The 27,518-nt window shown below is 40.1% G+C and overlaps 1 protein-coding gene across 1 annotated transcript; it reads right to left on the bottom strand.

Moving 5' to 3' along the window:
• Window positions 1-814: 814 nt before the first annotated feature.
• On the bottom strand, window positions 815-15,697 carry LOC149041318 (uncharacterized). The gene is made up of 3 exons (XM_089213767.1): window positions 15,566-15,697; window positions 4,574-4,642; window positions 815-2,160 (listed from the first exon to the last, which is right to left on the bottom strand). The coding sequence occupies exons 1-3, from the start codon at window positions 15,695-15,697 to the stop codon at window positions 2,041-2,043; spliced, it is 321 nt and encodes a 106-aa protein (XP_089069893.1). The 3' UTR covers window positions 815-2,040.
• Between the last annotated feature and the right edge of the window lie 11,821 nt (window positions 15,698-27,518).

Below are 27,518 nucleotides of genomic sequence, written 5' to 3'. Positions count from 1 at the left end.
TTATTGTTACGGGAAAATCTACTGATTTTCCCGTGTGTGTTATTCGGAACATATTTATTCGTAAACTTTCACATTTAACCATTTCAAGTCCTTTCATTTTAATAAATCAAAAAATGTATAAAAACCACAGTAGCTTTTAGAGTAGATTTTGCTTGTTACTCGCTTTCATTATGCGCCTGCATGGCGGCATTTTTGTTGTTTATTACATGTTTTTTTAGGTAAATATAAGTGTTAATGGTCTTTCTGGAAAAATTGGTTTTCATGGTAGTTAGCAGCTGAGTTTATACTCGTAACTTCAACTTCTTTTCATACGATAGTTTCCACACCAACCTTGCACAGATAAGCAGGAACTTTTAATGGCTTTTCCGTTTTTATTTCCTAAGTTGCGCTGCTGCAATTAAGATAGGTATTGTTTTCTATACCAGAGCTGTGAATTCCTGCCATATTCCTGTCACACCGTTCCGTTAGCAGCTATTCCACATTTTTAATATTTCCTTACTTATATATGTGCTTGTGGATTACCCCAAGAACCCATTTAGTGTTAATAATGATTATTTAAAAGTAAAAAATTTTTACAGTGTGTTTAGATTTGACATTGTAGACCTGATGTTATCATAATTAGGCTAGCAGCTGTAGTTTCAGATAAATTGAATAGTACATGATTAATACATATGTCTTGTACTTCAAATTTCTTTTTGTGTGCGAGTTAGGTTGTAGTGAGGCTGTAAATTATGAATGCTTAACTAATTAAACCTTTTTGTGTTCATTTTAAAAACCACTTATAAGAATTTCAAATAGACGACAACAGAACTGCTCTTTTAAATCGACTATTTATTTTACCTATTTATCAACGTGAGACAAACAAATTAGGTCCCCGTACTTTTTACCGTTTCCACGAAAATTTTTGAATATACATGTATTCCAGTTAAAATCCCTTTTCTCTCAACATTTTAAATTTATTTGATAAAGGTTTGCGTTTGTCACCTTTAATGTATTACATACTTGTGTACTTCAGCTGTCAAATTACCCTCTTATTTAATCTATAATCCTTTGCACACTGAAAATCAATCATGTTGTACAATAAATTTGTATCCGTACTAAAAAACTAACCTTGGCTGTATAAATTACTAGCTAGTTACATGTATTACCAAGTTACTCACTACAAGGGTTGCAATGGGGTAACCGTTGGCTGTAAAACGGCCAAAACAGTGAGCCGTGAGGTGTAAAAATTGACAAGTCATAAATAAGGTTATCCTTGCTCCCCTAGAACATTATTGTTCGAGAGCTTACGGTGAGGAAAGAATTTTGGAAATTAATTTGAATGGTACAATTCTAAAAAACTACCCATTCTAAAACTTTGATATTAAAGGGAAGTCACTTTTTACATTGCTTTCTCTTTGAATAATAGTAGCTCCCCTGGAACAGAAATCTTGTCTTCCTCGTCGTAGCCAGTGTGACCAATGCACAAAAGGGAGAGGCTGGACAAGGTTTAGCGGCACTGTCTACAATCAGTTATTATCCACTAGAACTTTGTTGTCTTGAAATAGCCTCTATTTCTATACTATAGAAGCAAGTGTCACCGCTTCCGAATATTCAGTTCTGTTTAGAACATATTAAACAGTGGAAAGGGCGACTGGCTGTGCGAAAATAGCTTATATGCATCAAGTGTTCAGGTTTTACGGTGTTTTCCTAGCAGGTTAAGGTAAGTCTGAGTGTCTCATAAATAGTTTAGGGTTCGTTAGACCAAGATGAGGCTTCTTTACATACTTGAAAGCGAAGCAAGACAAATGAAAAAGAAAAAGCTAAGTTTTAAAGCTACAGACTACTTCGTCATGAGTGTTGTCAGCAATCTAAACAAATCGTTGCTTCCTGAAATTTAAAATCCCCTGCCAGTTTTTATTATTCCAGGCAAGATAAAAAAAAATGACTTAAAGAGCGAAAAATGGAGTAATATGAGAGGAAAACGTTTTGCCACAGTGAGCAGTAGCAAGAAAAAAGAAGAAAAAGAAAATAATGGCCTCTCGAGAATGACATGGTTTTTCACTGACTGTCAAAGTCCTTGGGCTTGAAATGTTTATTCAAGTTCTTCATTAACAACTTCCATCCGGTTGTTTTCTTTAGTTCTTCTATACTGATTCCTTCTTCATCGGAGTCTGATTCCTTCCGAAAAAAACAAAGAATGCTGATGAACTTACTAACATACAGCAATTGCGCTGATAATTGTTGGAAGTATTTCTCGTATGTATCTTTTCTTGTATAGGTGTATAGTTGACGATTTCTTCATTTCCTTTCCTAAAACTCAACACAACTTAGAAACTCGGGGTCTAGCTCTGCTCTCTAAAGGAAAGTGTTGGTTACCAGCTTATAAAGGTGATAGTTATCAGGCTGTCAATCTTTGACCAACGTCACCATATCGCACCTCATGATCACTAACGAATCATGCTAAGCTACATGAAACAGATCCCGCGTACTAAGTGTGTACCTTTAGGATGTTGACTCTTTTCAAAACGACTTTCTACCTAAAATTTCACACACTTGCAGTTAAGATCGGGCAAAAAAAACAAAAGCTGCACCCAAGCTACCGCCTTCAAAAGAGGTACCTGCTGGTCATCTAAGTTAACTGATTGTAAATTCAGTGGGAGGATGAAAAGTACAAGTTGTTTACACCCTTAGTCGCCTTCAAGAAAGAGGTGTTTAAAGTGCCAAATAAAAATTCATAATTAGTTACTCTACTAACGAAGTAAGACCGCCAAAGAAATAGGAAATGATCAAATGGCTAATAATATTTATTTATTGAATGGTTTGCGATTAAAAAATTTGGGACACTGCCTAAGAAATAGGAAATGATCAACTAGCCTGTAGTATTTTTTTACTGAGTGGTTTGTGCCTATATACTATTTCCATTCATTTTCCAACACTCAAATAAGTTAAAAACACATATACAGATACTGCTTGAATTTACATTCCTTAATTACCTCAGAACTGGTAATGATCGAGATTTTTCCAGTTACACAAATCACCCATCCCAGAAAGAGATTTTCGTTAATTACAATCAAAAATCGTATTTCAAAGATCCAGCAGCTTTGCTTGTGTCTTAAGAGGCGGCGTTACATAGTGCCTGTGGGGCTTCATAACCAATTTTTCTCACAGGAGCCAAGAAACATCAATACAAAACCAGACAGTCATAATATTCAAGATGCGTATGAACATTATTCGATGGAGCTCAAAACACAATGATAAATAAATAGAATACACGTAATTATATATTCTTTGCGTTCAAAATTTTCAAGTTTTCCTTTCACCACCTTCTCAATTAATTTTTCATGTTTGGTTGCAATATTCCTTTTTCTTTGTACATCTGGTCATTTCACTTTACGATTAAGATCGGAGATAACATTTTTAGATTAATTTTACAGAAATGTATTGGCAATTTTAAGTTTTGGAATGCACAGGAAGAAAAGAATGGAAATATCAAAATTAATAAAGAACTGGTGCGTGAACAGAAAGGTCTGATTACATTATTTCAACAAAGTTTTGCCGTTGTTTAACAAAATTGGGTCTTAAGCAATCCTCAATTTAACTGAACCTTTCATGGGAATGTGTTTTTGTGAACATCGTTAATTGGGCCGAAAGATGACAGTGGGAGGACATTTATCTAATTAAATCAAACCTCTTATGGAGAAACCCCGAGGCTCACTAATTGCGTGAAACCACAGTTTGGGTTACATCTCGTGTAAATAGCCGGCCCGCCTTTGATTGAACATGTACCAGTAATTAAAAAAAAATTTACTCTGGGAAAATAGGTTTGATACAAAATTTTAAGAGTAAATTTGCGGCTCAATCGTACAGGAAAAGTAGAATATTTTTTAACTAATCGCTAGTAGTTAGCTGAGTGATGGATGTGATTAAAAAAAAAAAAAACAAGCAAAATCATACATCTTATCTTACCTTAAAAAAGAAGAAGCACGTTGCTAAATTACATTTCTCCAAGACTGTTTTTAAACCATTACCCCTCTATCTTCCATCAGAAATTATAAAGACTGTTTTGTGAGACTTACGTCACAGTCATCGGTAGCAGTTGCTGCATCTCGTTTCTCTTTGTTCCCATCATTTTCTGGTAGCTCACCCTCAATATGGAATGGAAATTGATCATGGCGAATCAGCTACACAACTTCTATCTAAATAATCATATTACAGCCTGCTTTCAGACGAACCTGTGAATGAACTCCCTAGCATTTCGAGATCTCTAGCAGATCGAGCATTTTTGTTCACTGCATAATGTCAATACCAACCTGTGACTATGAAGTGATGCGGGCTTACTATTCTCGGAAGATAAATTCCAGAAAAGTGTTAATATTTCAACTTTGGGGGAAATAATTTGTCTAAGACAACTCATGCGCGACCAGGACTTCGAACTGAAGTTCAAAGTCTCAAAATAAATTCAAATAATCAAAGAATCAAATATTTGTCGTATAAAAAGGAAAAAGCACACTGTTAAATTACATTTCTCCGAGACTGTTCTTAAACCTCTATCTTCCATCAGAAATTATAGAGACTGTTTTGTGAAACTTACCTCAGAGTCATCGGTAGCAGCTGCTGAATCTCGTTTCTTTTTTTTCCCATCATTTCCTGGCAGCTCACCCTAAATATGGAATGGAATAATCAAATTGTTTAATAACTAAAGGGGTGGTCAACAGCTAAAAATTTTGACTGCAAGAAGTAGAAGTAGGTACGAGAATATGAAGAGTCTAAATGTGTATAGATGTCAGTAAAAGCAAAACATTTCAATTTTTCCCTGCCAAAAATAGAAGTAACGACGACGTGAGACAGGTAAAGCGAAAGGGAAAATGGAAATTTAAAATTAGACGGCACTGAATTCATCGTATGCTGAGGCTGCAGTTATTTAATACTTAAGGCACTCATATTGCTACCAATTTGAAGGCAACCCACAGGCGTTTAATAGATAGAAACAGACAGTTGCATAACCTTGTGTACTATAGGGAATATTACCGGATAATCAAAGGAATGTAGAGTGGGCGAGGCGTTTTGAAACGTAAGGGGGGCTCATCGTTCTCTAAACAAAGAACACAATTCAATTTAATTTTCCCAATGTGTCCTTCGCTAAGTTGATTAGGAAAATAAATCCTCTTAGCGATCAAAAAAGGGATTTCTGTGTCCCATATCGAATTGTTTTCAAATATTAAGTGTCTGTCGTGGTGACTGAAAAAGGTTGTAAATTCGTTTAAAAATATTTCGTGTTGCTTACATGAATCGAATGAGATACTTTCCGCCTCGAATTTTCGCTTCGTGGCGAAAATTCAAAGAAAAAGCGTCCTTTGTTCAAACGAAATGTCACTTAACTGGACTCGAACTTTCGATCGAATTTTCGTTCGAACTTTCGACGAAAGATCGCTAGAACAAATAACGAAATTCGCCGAATTACGTTTGCATTACTTTTGCGCAATACTGTATATCAATAATGGAGCTACTTTTTAAGTTTATCTGTAGTTACGACCTGGTCACTACCTGGTAATTTTACGTAGATAAAATTGTTACAGCGGTGAAAACCCCCAGCTAATTTCTCCAGCTTAAAAATTATGAAGAATTATAAAACCTATCATCATTCTGGTTATTACCTTGTTGCTGAATGCTGATGAAAAAGATCTTTTATTCTCTCCACTGAATGCCATTTGGGAGAAAGGAAGATGGCCGAACTCGCAAGCAGCCGTTATGATAGGGCATCAAAGACTTAGCTGTGTTTGTTTAAATGATACCATAACTACATCCTACGGGGGAAGCAGCTTTATTAGCTCTCGCGGTGTCAGTAATTGTATCGCTGTTGGATGTCAGTGATGGGAGTTGAGGTCTTTTCCTCAAAGTCTATTTTTTCTGATATATCTCGTCGAATTTATTCTCTTATTCATTTTCTTAATTGTTTCGTAGCTGTTGTTGCAATTTTATTGAAAAGAAATTTCAGGGTGGAGAAATTTATTATTTGAAACATAGTCCAAATTGTTTATTTTCATGTTACACTAAGACGCTGCTAAAGCTAATTTTCACGTTTCTAAATAAATGAAAATATTCGAGACTACCTCTGTCACCTTATTTAGATATATAAGGTGTCCTACTGATTCCCTCACCAGGAATGTTTTGGAGTTTTTAAAACAAAGAAAAGGTTTTTTTTGTTTTCCAACTTGTTTTTGTTTCGTATACCAGACTACATGTAAATTCTTTCAAGGAGAGCAGGTTTATGAGAGTTAGAAACGCAGTTTTCAGTTCAAGCGTTCTACGCGAAGTCAATCGTTTCAATTAAAATCACAGTCGCTGCATCTGCGTTTCCTTTTGGGCCGTCACACAGTACTTCCATTTTGAAGGCCTCTCTTCGGCCTATTCTCTCTCTATGTCGAAGGAGGGCGATTACTTACACGAAATAGCGGAACGAAGTCGATTTTTGGAAAAAAACATTGGGAAATATGTGATTGAAGTATGCGATGCTCTTGATTTATTTGTAAAGGAGTACGTGGACATGAAAAGAAATTCGAAACGAAAAAACCCCTCGATGGATTCGACGCTGAAAGAACATTTCACAGCCATTTTCTGGAGCCTAAAGCTGCACTTGAAGTTCCATTGTAATGCTACTGCACCATCAGATGATACCCCAGCAGATAAGAAGCTCGAGGACATGGCCAGATGGGAATTAGTCTGTTTGACTGCTGATCACATGAATAAAGACCCAGACGAAAAAAATGTCATTGACCCTGGAAGTAAAATCTTGGAAATCGTAAGTAGACATATCAGAGAGCTGTTCAATATTCATGCTGAGCACTCATAATTTACGAAGGTGGGGTAATATTCATATTCATATTCATCCACTTTGTGAAAAACTTTTTTCTTCATTCAAGTAAAAAGATTCCTATGAACTACAAATCATTACAGTCGTAAATGCTCTGTAAGCTGGCGTCAAGAATTTTTTCCCGTGGCAATGGGGGGTGGGGGACAATTTAGGCCCTCCTTAATCGCTTGGGTAGTCATTCAAAACATAGAATTCCCCATATCTTGATGGTACGGGGGATGGACCACCACGGGATAAATTATAATGAAATAGATTACCGTATTTTTGTTTAGGGAAACGTGGCAGACGAGTCGTCAGTGCGAAAACGACGGAACAAAAAAAAATAATAGTGAAAATACAAACATTACTCAAGACTGAAAAAAAATTATCTCCGTCGCGCCGTCTTCTTTTATTGTATACACAACGAGATTCTATTGAACGCGTACTCTAACTCTGAAACAAATCTTGCCTGCTGGTTTTACTAGAATTTTCACTGAATTGGATGGGTGTGTTACACCACTCTAGCTAAGCGAACCTTGCGTTGTTAGCGCAAGGTTTAAGATAGCGACTGCTCGATATATTAGGAAACGACTAGACATCCATTGACAGCCACGAAAAATGATCCAATTTAACGTTATCTTTTGCTGTGCTCACAAAGAATCAAAAATATAGCTTCAATTATCATTTTGACCAAGTGTAGCTCTCACAATGGCTACGCTGGTTTATTTTCAATAAAGTACTTTAGATAGAGTTGAATATCGATGCCTTGGCATTAATTAGTCATTCGAAGCTCCAAAAAATCATAACAAGTGGACTAATTTCATCTAAACTGAGCTAAGTTTTAAATATCTTTCAGATAAGTGTCATAACACACGGTACAGACCTTCCGGAAGGCAGTAAAGCCCATGCCGATGAAGTAAAGACACAAGCAACAGATCTTTTTGCTAAACTTCATTCGAAAAATGTATTTAAACCGGAGGTTTTAGCATTAGTTTCACATAACGACAAGAGCTTTGTTGGCGCGTCGATGGCAGTAAGTAATTTCCTACGGCCTCTCTATTTGCACAAAAGAATTGCTGATTTTGAAAAGCCGCGTCTCAGAGAAGCAATCATTTTCCATCAGCCTTTAAATACTGAAGATACGCAAGATTGGACATCGGAAGCAAGAAATACCAAGGGCAACCATGACATCAAACCTGCATGTGCAAATTGCCGAAGAACTTTTCAAAGGTTAAATGGTTTCGTGCCTGAGACAGAGCCGGGAGATGACCAAAACCGCACATTCCTCGGGGCATGTGCCGAGTTCTGTCCTGTTGACAAACTTCTTCACTATGAGACAAAAGCAAGTGATGGTCAAGAAATCGATAATCGTCTTCGGAGGAATTTAGAGCGATGTTTAACATACTTTACGAAATTTAATGCAATTAGTAAACAGTGCCAAGATGCTGAGGATTCTAAAGACATCCAAAACATAAGAGAGGTATATAACCAAATACATCCTATAGTTCACATTTTTGGTCGAATACCAGACTGTAACAACGATTTTTAGGATTTGACTCTACTACAAATGATCAGTTGATACCGTAACCTATAAAAAGTATCTTTTGGCAAGCAACCACTACCTGCAACATGGCGCAGGTAAAAACAAACATTAACAAAACAACAAACATTATACTAGGCCTTTTTTTTCGCCTTTTTCTACTAATGTAATCGAACACGAGGAAAAAAATATCAATGCTATCATCGACAATCTGAAGAGTTTTAATAACCTGAAAGTTCATAATTCAAAGAGGAAATCCTTTCCTTTTCACATTTCCGACAGTTCAGACCAGCCTAAAATTGTATACCTAAATTGTATGCAACGGCTACCTGTAATGGTTATCGTATGAAGTAGACATACAACATTTTATACGTTTACTTCTGCCAACGGAATGGTTTTTCGGTATTTTTAAAGTGAACATTTTTTATTCAATTTTTCAAAAAATGTATTACATTACGAACGAACGAACGGATCCCATACCTTTTTCTCACAAATATTATTTTCCCCTGATTTTAACTCTAAAAATACCTCCCTGGTCAAGGGATGTATGCATTTTCAGCAAACAGATCTAATATAGCAGTGATGCCTATTTTAGGCGACTTTTTACATCTTTGAGCAAGATTCCACTTTCCTTTAACACATAAAGAAGCCTGGGTGGTGCTCTGTTCTGTTATATAAAGCACGCACGGAGCAGCTAAAGCACAAAAACTCCTTGCGTGCTTCACAACAGAACAGAGAGCACCGTCAAGGCTTCTCTATTTGTGTAATGATAAGGAATCTGTAAGAGAGGGACTAAACTGTGTCTTACATGGCTAATGTAATGACCGCGAAGTTTATTCAATGTGTTTTTAGTCGTCGAATGTTAGAGCGAGTTCAGTTTAGAACAGGCAACTGTCGGCCGATATATTTTCTTACAATGGTGGCAGCGGTCTGGGATTTTGAGCCGACGAAATGGACGAAGACCAAGTGAAAATACCCGAAGGTGCCGAAGGTGGTTTACCGCCAGATTTCCCGCCGGAACATAAGTCGGAGAAACTGATGAAGAGTGAACCGAACGAAGGGAACAGTGACCTGCAGCAGTTAGTACAGGCGCTTAAGCAGAGTAGGATGATGTCGAGTGAGGTAAGTGAAGCGAGGAGAAATTTACGAGCACCGTGTGTTTACTCAGTGGGACAGAGCTTTAAAACATGGTTGTCCCAGTTCGTGCAGTATGCTGACCTTGTGCGCATCAAGCCATCGGATCGTCGAGCGTATTTACTCACCAAGTTGGACCAGCCGGCCTTTAAGGCGGTGGAACTTCTCAAGTTTTCAGAGTTCCTGTCATTTGACGATTTTACAGCACAGTTAATAAAGAGATTCGATTCGGGTAAGATTACAAGTTAGAGCTACGTGCGAGGTGTCAGAAGCCGAACGAAGATTTCGAGGGATTCGCAGATAGCCTGTTGGAATTAGTCGAAAATGCGTACCCAGACACGGTTTATCCATTCGAAGTGGAGTTGGCCAGAGATCAGGTTATTCAAGGAGTGGTAGTGAGTAATGACATACGAGAGAAGTTGTTTATCAGTCAACCGGGATCACTCGTGGAGACAGTTCGCGTGGTTCGCCAGTTAGAAAGCACGCGTAAAGAATGTCAAGCGGCTCCGTCAGTTGAGAAGAAGCAATCTCTGAGTGTAGTCAGCACCTCGGCTGGAAACGAGAGGATTTCAACAGAGATACGCGAGCTTAAGGAATTTGTTCTTGGCATGAACGAGAAAGGAACTGGAAAGAAAAAACGACAAGGGCAACAACAATTCCGAGGCGCCGTGATGACGCGGTGTGCTATTCTTGCCACAGACAAGGTCACTTTGCGCGGGAATGTCCAACTAAAGTATCGGGAAACGTAAGACGGGGCCTGTGGAGGGCCAACCAGTCCCCGTTGGACAAGGTCAGGTAGGCCCAGTAGAAACTGATTTTATTATGGAGAATTTCGGTGTGTCTCTAAATGAAAGTCTGCTGTCCGTCTTATCAGAGTCTGGGATTTATGTTTTGGGACTTGTGAATCATCGTTTGATGGGTATTCTGTTGGACACTAGTGCTACTGTCAGTGTGTTGAGTGAGATGGCAATGAGCTGACTGTTCTGGGAGAAACTGAAATGCGAATTCGTATGGGAAAGATTGAATGCTCCTGGCCTGTTACAAAAGTGCAAGGTTTAGCCCACGACTTTGTACTAGGTTCAGATTTCTTTCGGCACTATCAGTGCCAAATTCACTATGACACAGGAACTCTTCTAGTAGGAGATTCGGAACTTCCAATCAGATACCGCAAGGCTACAGCAAGTGTTTGTAGAATCTTTTATGTGCTGATGCAGAGCTAGAACCGGGGACTGAAAAAGTGATAAGAGCTAGATTAGAAGGAGGTTATGAACAGAATTCCGGAAGCCCTGGAAACCAGGAGGGGTCAAAAGAACTACAGGGGACTTCTGAGATAGGTATTGCTCGTTCCCTAGTAGTGCCAAAGGCAGGACAGACTCTTGTTCGAGTGGCCAACTTCTCCGACAAAGTTTTCAGATTACGATCAGATCTCCCTGTTGCTGAATACCATCCTGACAGCGGTGTAAATGGCAGTGCTACTCCCACCGAAATTGGCCCCAGTCCATCAGCACCTAACCATTCATACTGCTCAGTTATAGACAGGAATATGGGGGATGACAAGCAGGAAAATACAGAAAGAAAGAATAGAAGGGCAAAAGGTATTCAGCCAAATTCAGATGGGCTTTCAGAGGAGCAGAAAAGGCAATTTTCCCAACTCATAGACGAATATGAGGGCATATTTGCAATGCACAATTCTGATTTAGGAAAATCAGATCTTATGGAACATGAAATTAACACTGGTGAGCATGCTCCGATTAAGCAGCTTCCTCGTCGCATACCACCGCACCAGGGGGAGATCATAGATCAACAGCTGGACGAGCTGTTAGCGAATGGTAGAGTTGAAGAGTCACAGAGCCCCTGGAGCAGTCCAGTTGTTTTAGTGAGGAAACATGATGGAAGTTACCGTATGTGCATTGATTACCGCAAACTGAAAACAGCGTTCTCGATCCATCGTGGACAATTCCAATAGAGGGTTATGCCATTTGGTCTCACGAATGGGCCAGCTAATTTTACCAGATTGATGAATCTAGCACTCAATGAACTGACTTGGACACACTGTCTTGTGTATTTGGATGATATTATTATCTGGGCCCCTTCATTCGAGGAACATCTGCGTCGCCTACGTTTAGTATTTGACAAGATACGAACTGCTGTTCTTAAGTTGAAGCCAACTAAGTGTCAGTTTCTAAAGAGAGAAGTTTCGTTCCTTGGGCATGTTGTCTCTTCAGAAGGGATCAAAACTGACCCTGACAAGGTTGAGACTGTCAGGACGTGGTCAACCCCAGTAGACATCAAAGAGCTCCAAAGCTTCCTTGGTCTTGCAAGTTACTATAGGCGGTTTCTTTCTGGGTTCTCAATCATCGTAGAACCACTCTACAAAGTGTCTGGGAAGGGTGTTTCTTTCCAGTGGCAGATGGAACAAGAAAGTGCCTTTAATGAACTGAAACATCGCTTGACCACTGCACCCGTCTTGGCATATCCTGATTTTAGTCCTGATGTAGGATTATTCGTACTTGACACAGATGCCAGCCAACACCTGGGCATTGGCGCTGTTTTATCTCAATTGCAACCCGATGGGACTGAGCGTGTGATAGCTTATGGGAGTAGTTCTTTGAATGAGCACGAAAAGAACTATTGCGCGACTCAATTAGAGATGCTAGCTCTGGTAACCTATATGGACCATTTTCGCTATTACTTGTTGGGGCGAAAATTCCGCCTGAGGACTGATCATCACTCATTAGTCTGGCTAATGTCTTTTAAAGAGCCTCAAGGGCAAGTGGCCCGTTCGATAGAGCGCTTACAGGAGTATGATTATGAGATACAACATCGCCCGGGGAGGTTACACAACAATGCAGACGCCTTGTCTAGAAGGCCCAGACGACAACATGGGAATTGTCCATCGTGTACTCCAACAGGACTATCCCAAGTTACTGTTGTTACTAGAGACCTTCCAGCCAGTGAAACCCCAAGTGAAGTGATAAATTGTTGGTCCCCAAAAGTGGTTGCACAGGTCCAAAGAGATGATCCAGATATCAGCGTGGTACTTAGTCACTTGTTGAAAGAGTGCAGGAAACCAGCTGTTGAGGAACTTCAGTCAATGAGCTATGCTGCCCGTGTTTTCTGGGCCCAGTTTGAACTGTTGCTGTCACAACAGGGGGTTCTCTATATAAAGTCAGCTGGCCACACTACTCAAGCTAAACTGAGGATGGTTTTACCGAAACAGTTAGTGGAGAAGGCCCTTGTCAAAGTTCATGATGGCGTTGCTGGTGCCTACCTAGGACGAATGAAGACTCTAATGAAGATAAAAGCTAGATTCTGGAGGCCTGGCATGACCAAAGAGGTGCATCGTTACTGCAATCGATGTCTGACATGTGCCAAGTGTAAGCCAAAAGCAAAATCCAGAGTACCACTGCAGTCATTTACCTCTAGCAAACCCATGCAACGCATCCATATTGACATTGTTGGCCCCTTGCCATGGTCTCGGAGAGGAAACCGCTACATTTTAACAGTGCAGTGCACTTTTACTAAATGGGCTGAGGTGTTTGCAATCTCCAACCAGCGTGCCACAACTTGTGCGAAGGTGCTTGTAAGGAACTGGATTTGCAGATTTGGTGTGCCTGACAGCATTCATAGCGATCAAGGCCATAATTTCGAGTCTAAAATATTCTCGGAAATGTGCCAGCTGCAGAGTATTAACAAAACGCGCACCAGCGCTTATCACCCTGAGGGCAACGGCCAAGTAGAAAGTCTGCACAAAACCTTAAGGAGCATCGTCGAACATCCTTAAGGAGGATGTTAAAAGCTAGAGTTGAAGATAATCCAGTTACATGGGATGAGCACCTTGATTTCTGCATGATGGCCTATCGCAGTAGTGTTCATTCCTCCACGGGGCACACCCCTTTCGAGTTCATGTTTGGTAGAGAGATGAGGATACCTTTGGATGTTGGTGGTGCCGAAGACAATGAGTGTTCCTTCACTGACTTTGTCACTGATCTTGAAGAGGATCTACAAACATCGCATCGAGATGTCAGGCAAAACCTTGAGGTGGCCCAGCGACGCCAGAAGGATGCCTATGACAAGGGAGTGAAGCACACGGTTTATCAACCTGGTGATCTTGTCCTACGCTACGCGCCACAGTTGGAACCAGGGGAAGGAAGCAAGTTTCACTGACAGTGGTTGGGGCCCTACGAGATTGTAAAGCGGGTCACCGAAGTTACCTATCTGGTCAAGAAAGTTCAAGGACACTCAAGGAGGTCCAGAGTAGTCCATTTCAATAACCTAAGGTTTTACCAGAGAAGACAAGAGCCAACAGAAGGAGAAACTGCTGGCATTACTAGAAGTGCTGAGGGGGCTAGATACCTCGACAATGTCCTCAGACAATGACTTACATCAGCCCTGTGACAGCGATATTTTTCAAGTCAGTGATCAAGGTGGTTCTAAGGTTGGTGTGGACATGCAGTGAAGTGGATACCCCACCCGTGAAAAATGACACCCCTTCAGAGGGAATGGATGAGAGTGAAGTGAATGCCTCAGACCAAAGAGATGACCGTAATCACGAGGTGGAGGAAGGGGATGCCGCCTACCGGAGCCAGCGGCCGGTGCCGGTGAGGAGACCCCCCGACCGTTATGGCGAGTGGGTTCTCAGTAGCATCCGAGAGATGTCTTCAGACGCTTGAAGCCGAGTAGAACATGGAAAAAGGAGCGGATAAGGAAACTGAAGCCGAAATTGTTAAAGAAAGCAAAGGCATTGCGGAACATTTAGACAGCTTTCATCTATGACATTTTGTGTTTTCTGTTTTATTTCGAGAACGTAGCGTATCAAGTTTCTTCGGACAGTTTGTTTCTATAGTTTACTATGAATCAGGAGTTTCAGGCTTATTTGGGAGGAGATGATGTAAGAGACGGACTAAACGGTGTCTCTTATATGGAGTATGTAATGACCACGAGGTTTATTCGGTGTGTTTTTAGTCGTGGAAAGTTAGAGCGAGTTTAGTTTAGAACAGTCAATTGTCGGCCGAGATATTTTCTTACAAATTCATTAAATTCCCCACGAGCATCACTTTCAATTTTCAAAACAAGCTTTATTTCCAAAGCTAACAACAGTGGCGTCAGCATGCTCTATACTCTCATAAAGCACGCCACAAGAGGCCAGTCAGAATCCATGTTATGGAGTGGTTCAAAAAATCCGTTTGGCTGATTGCTCTCCAATATCTTTTTTCATGTATTTCAAGGACATCTGTTCTCTCAATTTCTTGAATTTCGCCTGCCTACTCCTCGATAATAGTAATCTTCTGGCTAAATGATTACGAAGTGTAAGATTACGACTAAATGATTACGAAGGATCCGGTCAGCGGTCAGCGAGCATGATGGCCGCGTTTTTTGCTGTCTCTGCCAGCTTGAGATAATTTCTTGCTTTTTCTCACATAAATCTTACTTTTTCTTTTACAAACTTAACAAACAAGTAACAAACAATGTCTTCAAAAAGAGGAAAACAAAAGGAAACGGTGGAAGAGGATTTTGATGCTTTTGTACGCCATCATTTGAGTTCAATAAGTGACGACCTGAAAGAAATGAAAGGAACTCAAGTCAAGATTCAAAGAGACATTCTTTAGTGCTCTCCAAACTTCCCAAGTGCTTCATATCTCGATGAACGCACAGCTGACTGTTTTATAGCATTTTCAACCCGATGGTTTGCTGATTTGATTTGTTTGCTGACGTCATGAGCGTGCACAATAGGAATATGAAGCACGCTCACGCAATTGAATTTGATTCGACATATTTACTAGCTATGTTATAATAAAAACTATTTGTCGAATAGGTTTGCTCATGTTTTGTAAACTGGCGTGTCCCCGTGTGATGAAAGTGATATCGCGTTACTAGTTATATCAATAATAGAGCTACTTTTTAAGTTTTTCTGTGGTTACGACCTGGTCACTATCTGGTAATTTTACGGAGATAAAATTATTACAGCGGTTAAAAATATCGACCTCCCCTTCACCAGCTAATTTCTCCAGTTACAAATTATGGAGAATTATGAAACCTATCATCATTTTGGATATTACCTCGTCGCTGAATGCTGATGAAAAAGATCTTTTACTGAAGTCACGTGGCGCGTTTTCCTGAAAATTCTCTTCACGGAATGCCAGTTCCCTTTGAGAGGAAGGAGGATAGTCGAACTCGTAAGCAGCCGTCATGATAAAGCATCAAAAATTTCCCCCTGTTTGTTGAAATGATACCAATACTGCATGCTAGAGGGTAAGCAGCATGATAAACTCCCGCGGTGTCAGTAATTGCATCGCTGTTGGATGTCAAATGATGAATACAAATTAAAGTGACGGGAACTGAGGTCTTTTCCGCGAAATCTATTTTCCTGATATACCTTTTCGAATTTATTCTCTTATTTATTTTTTCAATTTTTTTCTTAGCTATTGTTGCAACTTTATTGAAAGGAAATTTCAGGGTGGAGAAATTTATTATTCGAAATATAGCCCAAATTGTTTATATTCTGTTATACTAAGACACTGCTGAAGCTAATTTTCACATTTCTGGATCAGTGAAAATATTCTAGACTACCTTTTAATTGTATTTAGATATATAAAGTGTCCTGCTGATTCCCTAGCCAAGAGTGTTTTGGAGTTTGTAAAACAAGGAAAAGAAAGGTTTTAATTGTTTTCCAACATGTTTTTGTTACGTATACCAGACTATATGTATATTCTTTCAACGAGGGTAGGGTTATGAGAGTTAGAATCGCAGCTTTCACTACAAGCGTTCCACGCGAAGTCAACCGTTCCAATCAAAATCACAGTCGCTACGTCTACGTTTCCTTTTAGGCCGTCACACAATACTTCCATTTTGAATACAGTGTAGACCTCTCTTCGGCCTATTCTCTCTCTATGTCGAAGGAGCGCGAGCCCTTATACTTACAGGAAATAGCGAAACGAAGTCGAAATTTGAGCAAAAAGATGGGGAAATATGTGCTTGAAGTATACGACGTTCTTGAAGAAATTGTTAAGGAGTACATGGAGAGGAAAAGAAATGATCAAACAGGAAACCCTTCGCTGATTTTGATACTGATAGAACATTTTACAGCCATTTTCTGGAGTCTAAAACTGCACTTGAAGTTCCATCGTGATGCTACTGCAACATCAGAAGATGATGCCGAAGCAGATAAGAAGCTCAGGGACATGGCCAGATGGGAATTAGTCTGCTTGACTGCCGATGACATGAATGAAGACCCAGACGAAAAAATGTCATTGACCCTGGGAGTAAAATCTTGGAAATCGTAAGTAGACATCTCAGAGAGCTCTTCAATATTCATGCTGAGGACTCATAATCTACGAAGGGTGGGTTAATATTCAAATTCATATTCATCTACTCTGTGAAAAACTTTTTTTCTTCATTAAAATAAAAAGATTTCTATGAATTACACATCGTTACAGTCGTAATTACTCTGTAAGCTGGCATCAAGAGTTTTTCCCCGTGGCAATGGGGGGTGGGGGGCAAACTGAAAAAAAAATCATCTCCGTCGCGCCGTCTTCTTTTATTGTATACACAACTAGATTCTATTGAACGCGTACTCTCACTCTGCGATAACTCTTCCCACTGGTTTCACCAGAATTTTGACCGAATTGGATGGGTGTGTTAGACTGCTTTAGCTAAGCGAACCCTGCGTTGTTAGCGCGAGGTAGCAAAGGCTTGATATATCAGGAAACGACTAGACATCCGTTACAGCTGAGTATATGGTTTGCGACTTCTTACAGCTTTGAGCAAGATTCCACCTTCCTTTAACAAATAAAGAAGCCTTGACTGTGCTCTGTTCTGTTATAAGGCTTCTCTATTGGTGTTATAATAAAGAATAGATAAAGAATCCGTTAAATCCCCCATGTGCATCACTTTCATTTTTCAAAACAAGCTTTATTACTATTTCCAAAGCGAACAACGCTGTCGTCGGCATACTCTATATTCTCATAAAGCATGCTACAAGAAGCCAATCATAATTCATGTTATGGAGTAATTCAAATGATCCAATTGGTTGACTGCACTTTTATATCTGTTTTCGTGTATCTCAAGGACATCTGTTTTCTCAATTTCTTGAATTTCGCTTGCCTACTCCTCGATAATAGTAATCTTCTGGCTAAATGATTTCGAAGTGTAAAATACGAGTAAGGCCTTCAGCCCCTCCAACGAGCTGTTTTTTCCACCCTTAAAATAATTCAATGAAATGCGAACAAGAACACAAGGATCAGTAAAATGGAATAAACTTCTCTTTATAACTCATAAAATTTGAGAATAGTTTCACTTCATCATATCATAACACGCATAGAATATATAATCAACGTGCTCAAGAATGCTTCGCTTCTTATTTCCAAAATGTCATCGTAACTGTCTCTTTGTCAATGCCTTTTCCCCCAAAATCGTGTGTCTGGTAGGATTCCATATCAATTTTGCATATTTTCCATACTATACAAAGCACATTATAGGTCCCGCTGGCGACAAACTTAAGTCTGTGGCTGCATTAAAGGAGACTTTCATTTCTGATGTTCATGCCATTTTTTACTTGTCATCGAGTTTACTCTATAGTATATGAATATCAAATCATGATATATGTTGAAAAATATCTTGTTACATTGCAGTTAATTTACGTTCATTGGGAAGCTGGTTAGCCTTATTTCTCATTTAGCAGAATTTGGTTCGACTCTCTCTACTGTATTTTGTTTTGAAAATAGTATCAGCGCGTGCGCTTGTTATGGCGGTGAGTTAAGAGAGATATTTATTTACAAAGTAAGAACTTCACAATCACGGAGAACATTAACGTTTTTGCATATACAATGTACTGAGAAATGCGATACAAGTTATCGACGAAAAAGGTTTTTAATGTGTGTGTTTTCAATGTGTTTTCTGTTTTTTTTTTTTCCTTTTTCTTTCCTTCTCTTAAATTACCGCCTATTTACATCTCGTCAAAATTAGTGAGCGTATAAAAGGACCTCTTGTTGCAGCGTTTAGACCACTCCTGATTAACGCACTAGACAGGAGTGTCGAAACGTTGGGTCTATGAATTGTAAGTTCTCACTTACAGTCACGAAAGAACAACGAACTAACGCTATTTATTCTATTCCGTCCAATGACTGTGATCACGAGTGTATCGGACAGACCAAACGTCAGTTTGATACACGTTTGAAAGAGCATCAAAAAGCGGTCTTCTTTTGCAAAAAAGAAAATTCAGCTTTATCGGAGCACACATGCCTAACCAACCATACAATTGGGTGGGGTAAATCTAAAATTATTACCATTAACCGGCGTTACTACCGGCGCCTTTGATTGGAAGCCTGACACATAAACTCCGCCCACGCTCCTTTAAATCGTGATGATGGCGGCTTACTTCCTGACGCCTATTTACACTTCGTCAAAAATAGGGCAGCTGATTAGTGAGCGTATAAAAGGACCTCTTGTTGCAGCGTTTCGATCACCCCTAATGAAGACACTAGACAGGAGTGTCGAAATGTTGGGTCTATGAATTGTAAGTTCTCGGTTACATTCATTTAATCTTTAAACCAGAGCAACATCAAACCATGTCTGATTGTCCACCTGGTTGCCATGTGAACCTTTATATATTTTGATTCCTTCTTTTTTATCACTGAGGTCTTAATACTGACGAACCAGACGTAATATTTTAGACTATCTACTTGGCTAAAGAGAGCTCTTCTTCCTGGGAGATTCCCTTCATACACACTGGTAGCTTAACGTGCTCAGACTTTTCCCGAGCCACAGGTGCTCTCTCCTCATAATCCAGTAAGTCATCGCATAACGTTTCCGCTCTTCTAGCTTATTTAAGTCCAGATAATGCACAGCCTATTGTCGTGCCTAATTTAGGCATCTATTATGTTTTTCTATCTCGGCGTATTTCTCTCAGAATCCTTGGTAGACCTAGTTGAAACTGTTTTAAACTTTTCAAAACAAGTCCATGGTGGCGTTTTCTAAAATCATGGTAGTTTTGAAAGAATTTGTCTTCTACGGAAGGATTTAATAAGAAGCTAACCGCAAGTCTTAATGACAGACCAGACAAGTCATCACCAGGCTAGGATTCTTTTCTCTGGAACGATTCTCGTCGATATCGTAACAGTACAGTCATTGGTAAGCTCCTTGAGTTCTTAATTCGAATTTTCTGTATGCTAGTATGAGCTGAGTAAGACATCATCTATAGGATGAGTCTAGACATCATTTATATGTATGTCAGCACAGTTAGGAATAACTGATAGTTTCCTGCAACAGGAAACTGTCAGCTATAGAAGAGTTTCTTCAAGGGGATTTGGGGACCAGTCTGAGGGATGGAGAATAGGAGTGAGGGGAGATTTGACGAGGTCTGGAACCTGGAGACGACGTTCTCACAACTTGCAAAGCGATCAACACGCATGCAAGTCAGTGGTATCTTCAAACAGCTGAGGACCCTCGTTATTGTTCCTTATGCTTTGAGCAAATTTTGGGAAGATTGGGAATGTTTTATTTTTCAAATGCAGTGTATGGTGTCAGCATTAGTTGAAATTATATTCTATTGCGCGTGACTAATAATTTTGGTTTGGGTAAATGAGCCAAAATCGAAAGAAACGACGGTAAAGTACTTCGCGTTAAGACATCACCGTCGATTGAAGAGTGTACACGTGAGAACGGTGAGTCACTAAAACAATATACCAGAATCGTATTGGCCACTGAGATCTTCTCTTGAAGTTGCCAGGTATGACTGCCTGCCCCAAAATTTTTCCTTAACGTATCAACCACTCTGATAGGCGTGAAAATTAAAAGAAAAGTCATTTTCGACTCGTGTTTGAACGAGTCGCGGTTTTTTTTTTTCTTTCTCTTTTGTTTCATGATTGTCCTCTGCCCGGAAATACACGGCGTCTTTTTGAGATCTTTTGGGTAATTTAATTCGGTAACCTCTGCTGTAAGTGCATATAATGTGGGTGTCTTTAAGTCCTCAAACTAGCTTGATTCCTTCGCATTATATCTGACGTTGACACCGTTTTACCAAAAGGTTCATAAATCTTGTTTATTTAATATATTAATTCTAACTGTTACCAATACCTGCTATTTCTTAGCATGACATGACATGTCTGCATTTTCAAATTACAGTCCTATAATTTCAATCCCCCTTTGACAAGTGACTTTAAAATATTTTTTAAATATTATAGCCTTCAAGATCTAAAATGTGCCTCATTAAACAGTAGTTTTCCATCCTCCTGACAGCGACAGCAATATCAAGTCCAATTCTTAGTCTTTATGAGTAGGCTGTGTAAAAATCTAGTATATCTAGTATATAACATAAATGGAAATAAAAATTAAGTAACTATACAAATAGTATTTGATGAAAAGTTTTATGCAGATATAGTCAGACTCAGTGTTAAGGGTTTGCTTTAGGATTAATAATAAATCAATAACTGATGATGAATAAGATGTCATGAATTATCTTTAGAATCAAAAGTATTTTTTGAAGAGTACATTCTCTTTCAATTCATTTCACATTAATATTGGGAAGTAACACATTATCAAGAGAAGGTTATTTTAAAATAGTACACTGAGTTGTTAAAGGCCAGTTCTGATGACTAGCTTGCTTGCTGGGCTAGCTTTGCTTTTAATGCTCATATACGATTCTGAAGTACTAAAGAAAAAACATTTGTGGGCATTTAACCCCATAAGAAATTGCATAAGTCGGAGAATTAACAAAAGAGACAATGGGTCTCAAAGGAATTCCCGGTTTATGAATTTTAGGTAAGCCATAAAGGCCTCAGCCACTTCACCGGCTAAACCCTTTTTCTGGAAACGATATGTCGATGATGTTATTTCTGCGGTATCCGGAAATGAAGCGGAGCGCCTCTTGTCGCATTTGAATTCAGTAGAGCCGTCGATCCAATTCACCCTTGAACGTGAAAAGGATAGACATTTGCCCTTTCTTGATTTAGATGTGTCCAGAGGGGTTCAGGGTAATTTAGAGACAAGTGTATACCGTAAACCCACCCACACCGACAAATACCTCGCTTTCGATTCTCACCACCCTATTTGCCATAAAAAGTCTGTAGCCAAAACTCTACTTAGGAGGGCTGACTGTCTACCATCATCACTCGATTCGAAGGCTGAGGAGAGGAAATATGTTTCCAATGTCCTAAAGGCAAATGGCTATACAAAAACTTTTCTCCGTAACTGCCAAAAACCAGTTACAAATAGTAACGCTCTTGATGAAAGGGAATCAGCGACTGGTTTTGCTGTTATTCCTTACAAACAGGGTGTTACTGAACCCATCAAGAGAATTTTGAATAGCCACAACGTTAAAGTTGCTCAAAAACCTTTTCAGACTTTGGGGCATATTTTCGCCAAACCTAAGGATCCTGTCACGAAAGAACAACGAACCGACGCCATTTATTCTATTCCTTGCAATGACTGTGACAACGAATACATCGGACAGACCTAACGCCAGTTTGGTACACGGTTAAAAGAGCACCAAAAAGCGGTTTTTCTTTGCAAAAAGGAAAATTCAGCTTTATCGGAGCATACTTGCCTAACCAACCATACAATTGGGTGGGATGATTCTAAAATTATCACCACTAATCGGCGTTACCACCAGCGCCTTCGTTTGGAGGCTTGGCACATTAACTCCGCCCACGCTCCTTTAAATCGTGACGATGGCGGTCTGCTTCCTGACGCCTACTTACACCTCGTCAGAAAAAAGGCCGCTAATTAGTGATCATATAAAAGGACTTCTTGTTGCAGCGTTTAGATCACCCCTAATGAAGGCACTAGACAGGAGTGTCGAAATGTTGAGTCTATGAATTGTAACTTCTTTGGTTACATTTATTAAATCTGCAAACCAGTGTAGCACAAATGTCTGATTGTCCACCTGGTTGCCGTGTGAACTTTAATATATAGTAATTGTTGGTTTGTTTTATTATATATTGAACGAAAAAAATGGTCACGACAGTAAGTGAAACCGATCATTTATTTCTAAACTTGTAAAAATATACAGGTCAGCAAGCAACACAAAGCGTGCGAACTTGTCATGATTACCCTTAGATATCATGAACAGCGGTCATACATAATATTATTACCCGTGACCTTGAGTGCCCTTGATAATTGTATAATCTGCAGCTAGATGACGTCCCTGGCGCTGATTTCGAAAATTCACTGTACGCTTTCGGCCAATCAGAGAAGAGTGATTTCAATATATTACAATATCTCTCACTGATCAGCATCAACCTTCCTCGTCATTAAATACTTTCAAGATCTGGTTATTTACAATTTTCTCTAAGGGGAAAATATCTTGATAAAAAGAAATTCCGTAGTATAATTTCAATAATACACCATTAAGACTCTTCTGTAAATTTGGATGACAGACCATGGTCCTGAAGCATTCATGATTCAATAGTCAATAATGACCTAGAGTTTCATGTCAGTTTGATAGTACATGATAAATACACACGTTATGTTATTTAAGTCTCTCTTTGTGGGCAAGTTACATGTTGGTTGCTGTAAGAATGCAAAAGATGAAAACTTGACGTAGTAGGACCTTTTGTGTTCATATTCAAAACCCCTTGTAAGACTTTCATGTTGATAACAACATAAAAAATCTTTTGAATCAACTATTTATTTTATTCAACATTCATCAACATGAGACAAATAGAATTAAACCTTTATTCTGGTAAGGAGAAGACGGTACGAGTTCGGGATTCACGAGACATTTATTCAGTCCATACACAATTACAACTCCGAGCATTGCGCAACAGGCGAGCACGTGCTCTAATGTTATGCAACTTGTCACATCTTCCCTATTTTAACAGTAACGCTGACTACAATACTTATAATGATGCAAAAAGACTAAACAATAGACAATTGTTAATTGTAGCAAGCTAATGTTCAAATGTATGGTTAGCAACGTCCAGGTAAATTTGGTATGTAGTCTTTGAGCCACTCGGGAGGTTTTATCTTACGCAGAGGTCTTGTTGGCTTTGAGGGCTCCGTTGGGAGGACAAACTGCCCAGGTTTCTGTTGTGTGTCTTCGCAGTCGGGCACCCTATAACAATCAGGCACTTGACTTTGTGGGTGACATGGCTCCTGGCCCAAACACGTGCCAGGGGTCCATGTGTCCTGTCCAGGTAGCTTCATCTGCACGGTATCGCCGGCAACGATAGGCTCCAGGGGCTTCCTGTGCTTGTTATAGTAGAACTTCTGGCGTTGTTTGTTGCCGATCAACTTCGTGGTGTCCTCGTCGGTGGGGTAGCTAAGTTGCAGCAGATAAACAGCTACAGGAAGCAGCGTCTTGCATTGGTGTACCGCGCTAGTTAAGAAGTGCTTGGAGTTCTGATCCCCAGACGTCTTGCATTTCTTAAACAACCACTTGAATGTCTGGGCAGCATTTTCTGCTTTCCCATTTGACTGCGCATAGGTGGATGATGATGTTTTGTGTTCAAACATCCACGTTTTGGCAAAAACGCTAACCTCGGCTGATGCAAATTGCGGTCCATTGTCTGTTTTCAGGGCATTTGGGATGCCAAACCTGGCAAAATTTTTGTTTGAGCTCCTTGATGATGGCTCGGAACGTCACTGTGTGGAGGCGAGCAAATTCGACGTAGTTATGGTAATCATCACTGACGACTAACAGTGTTCTGTTGTCGAACTTACATAGATCAGCTAAAAAACCTTGGCTCAAGGTCGTGGGACGAATTCCTGCTGGAGGATAAGCTTCTTTCTTTGACCACTGCGGTGGGTCAGACATGCCTCACATTGGGAAATGTACTCTTTGAGCTCTACTGTCATACGTGGCCAGAAGAAGGTGTCTCTTGCTCGTCTGACACACCCCTCGATGTCGATATGAGATGAGTACGTATTTTCCATAAGCTTTTTCTTCAGGGCTCTAGGTACAACCACCTGTTAGCATTTAAAGTTGAGTTCTTCTCGGACCGTTAACTCCTCTCGAATGTCAAAGTAGAGATGTACGCATTCAGGCACGTCTGCTTTGATGTCTGGCCAACCTCTCTTGATCACCTCTCGTGGAGTTTGCTGCACTGGGTCATCTGCTGCTGCGTTTTTGACTCACTGCCAAGTCTCCTCGATCTCTCACTGACATCCATGGCCTGTGGTCAATCTCCTCCAGCTCTCTGCTAAACTCGCACGCGTTGACTTCGAGTAAGAAGGCTCTGCTGTGGATATCTGCCAGATGGAGATCTTTGCCTTTCTTCCAATTGTATTTCACGCTTAGGCTGTATCTTTACAGGCTCAAAAACATTCGTTGTAGGCATTTCGGGGCAGTCGCCAACGGTTTAGTGAAGATAGGCTCCAGTGGTTTGTAGTCTGTTTCGATGTGGACTAAATCGCGGCCGTACACGTATGCGTGGAAACGGTCACACGCAAAGACAATCGCTGAAAGCGACTTCTCGATCTGTGCGTAGCGCGTCTCTGCTGGTGTGAGTGCACGTGAGGCATAGGGTGGAGTGACTGTGACGGTATCTTTAAGCCTTTTGAATGCTGCTTGATGTGCTTCCTCCCAGATGAACTGAACGTCGTTCAGTGTTAGGTCTCAGGGCAGTATGCACGGATATCACTTTCTCTAAATTGTGGTCGTTAGAAGCACGCTTGTAGACGAGCAATGGTAAAACATTGCACTGTGCCCCTGTGTCGGGTTGGAAACGGATAAAGTTTACGGACTCCAACTGAAGTGTAACGAGCTGTGAATCATCCAAACGGACGGCTAATGCTTCCTCCGTTTGATATGCCTCCTCAAAATACACATCAGATTCTACGGTAGCCTTGGCGTCCTGCTTGCATCTGTTAGCGAAATGTTTTTTCATTCCGCACTTCCGGCAGTCCTCTCGACGCGCCGGACAGGATTCCAGATTTGCCAGATGTTGATATCCACAGTTGTCGTATTGTTTGCCCTGACCTGAAGAGCGTTGTCTTCGACGATGATTTCTTGTTTTCTTTGAACTTTCGCTCTCTGAGTTATTTACAATGTTAATGTCTGTCTATTAAAGGCCCATTTCCAACCTTGATGCAACGCGGTCGTTTGTTTTTGTTTTGAACCACCGCTTTTGTTTAAATAGCGCCTCTGATTGGTCAGTTATTTTTACTTTGTCACGTTGCCTCAAAATACCTCCTGCGTTCTCTCCGATGAAGTTGAAGAGCTTGTCAAAATAATTTTGTTTAAAACAGTTCTATACGTTTCAATCGGGCATGGAATCAGATTAATCCATTGATTTTAAAGATTGCGGGCAGTAAACGCTTAAGGATCGGTTGTTGCTAAAGAGGAACACGAAAATCCTTGCGAGCATTTCGAAGAAGGTGAAAATGTTGATCCACCACGTTTTCATCCATTCATTAAATTTGCCATCCTTGTTAAATAGGACCAAGGGTCAGTTGAAGTTTCCTGCCCGTGGAGAGGAACTTGCGCTCGAAAAAGTGGTCGAGGTTGTTGTCCATGCAAAGCAGCAAACAAGAATTGTAACGCAAACTGTCAGTGTCGCTGACGTTCCTGCAATGAAGTGACTAAAGTTAAAATAATTTAACGTCCGGCAGTCCGATATTTTTCCATATTTCTCTTCAAAATCCAAAAAAATTTATACCAAAAGGTTCTACCCTTATTTAAAATCCTCAAGCACTTCCAGACAGCCTAAAATTTCGAACTTGATGTTTTTCGCTAACCCTGTGTACAGAGTACGAGGCTATCCAAACGCTTGACACTTATAAACTTTTCAATGACACGGCTAGAACGGTCCTCAAATAACTCCATATTTCTCTTTCAAATATTCCAAATTTTCGTTGGAAATATTCTACCTTCATTTAGAATCCTCAAGCGCTTCTAGAAAATGAAAAAATTCCAACATTGTCCGTTTCGCTGACCTTCAGTACACAGAGTGCGAAGAGATCCAAGCGTGACACTGAGAAAATTTTCACCAGACACTACCGGACACGGTCTTCGAATAACTAAACGTCCGGCAGTCTGATATTTTTCCGTATTCCTCTTTGAAAAATACCAATTTTTATTGGAAATACTTTATTTTCATTTAGAATCCTCAAGAACTTCTTGAAAGTGAAAAAATTTGAACGTTGTCTTTTTCGTCGACCCTGTTCACAGAGTACGAAGAGATCCAAGGGTGACACTTGACTACGGTGACACTTGACACTCGACTACGTCTCGTGTTCCTCCCTACACTTCTTTCGTGTTTTCGCCGCTTCCTGCGTGCTTTACAAGAGAACAGAGCACAGTCAAGGCTTCTTTATTTGTTAAATATGGAAGGCGCAAATAGTGATAAAAAATACTTTCAAATGCGATTGTTTACATTTTGCCATCAAATATTGTCAATATTGACAATAGGTGCCAATATCGGCTCTTTTCAAAGAACAACTCTCCCCCTCCCCCGCGGCTTTTTCCATTTCGCGCCACTTTCGCGCGTTGCGACCTCACGCCTCTACTTTTGAATACGACCTTATCATATTTAAGGAAGAAGAATACCACTGTGATATGGTTCCGTGCTTGGACTATGGAGATCCAGTGACTGCCAGGGAGACTGGGGAAGAAATGTCAAACGAGTTAGCAGAAATGGAAGATGAAGATATTCAGAGAGATACGAGGGGTTTAACCACAAGATCAGGAAGAAAGTCAAGGCGTCCAAGAGAATCATTGTTCTTATTTTACGACTAACTTGAAACACAAGAAACCTTCGGCAGCAGCATCCATTACTCTCCCCTGGATAGAATACAAGTCCACGACGTAAGCACTTCATCACGATGCATCTAGCCGGCTTGTATGCAGGTGAAATGGTTGTAGTGATTCACAATACAAACAGTGTCTTCTTGCAAAAAAAAAAAAAAAAGGCTAAACAAGACGGCGTAGTTTACAGGATTCCCTGTGACTGCAGTAAATTCTACATCGGCAAGACAGGAAGACCCATGCAGGATTGAATTAAAGAGCATGATCGAGAAATCCGACTAGCCCGTAGCCAGACCTCCGCCGTTTCAGAATACGACCACAACACATGA

The sequence above is a fragment of the Pocillopora damicornis genome, chromosome 8 (assembly GCF_964200805.1).
Source record: "Pocillopora damicornis chromosome 8, jaPocDami1.2, whole genome shotgun sequence".
NCBI lineage: Eukaryota > Metazoa > Cnidaria > Anthozoa > Scleractinia > Pocilloporidae > Pocillopora > Pocillopora damicornis.
The sequence above is the reverse complement of the archived record's forward strand: the minus strand, read 5'-3'. Positions and strand labels throughout refer to the sequence as shown.

What these genes read in the sequence shown, in the direction of transcription:
- LOC149041318 (XM_089213767.1), bottom strand. Translation starts at nt 15,697, where the DNA reads ATGACGGCTGCTTACGAGTTCGACTATCCTCCTTCCTCTCAAAGGGAA. An exon ending in CATCAGCATTCAGCGACGAG is followed by an intron (nt 4,643 to 15,565) that starts GTAATATCCAAA and finishes TTCCATATTTAG; the next exon opens with GGTGAGCTGCCAGGAAATGA. An exon ending in CTGCTACCGATGACTCTGAG is followed by an intron (nt 2,161 to 4,573) that starts GTAAGTTTCACA and finishes TTTTTTCGGAAG; the next exon opens with GAATCAGACTCCGATGAAGA.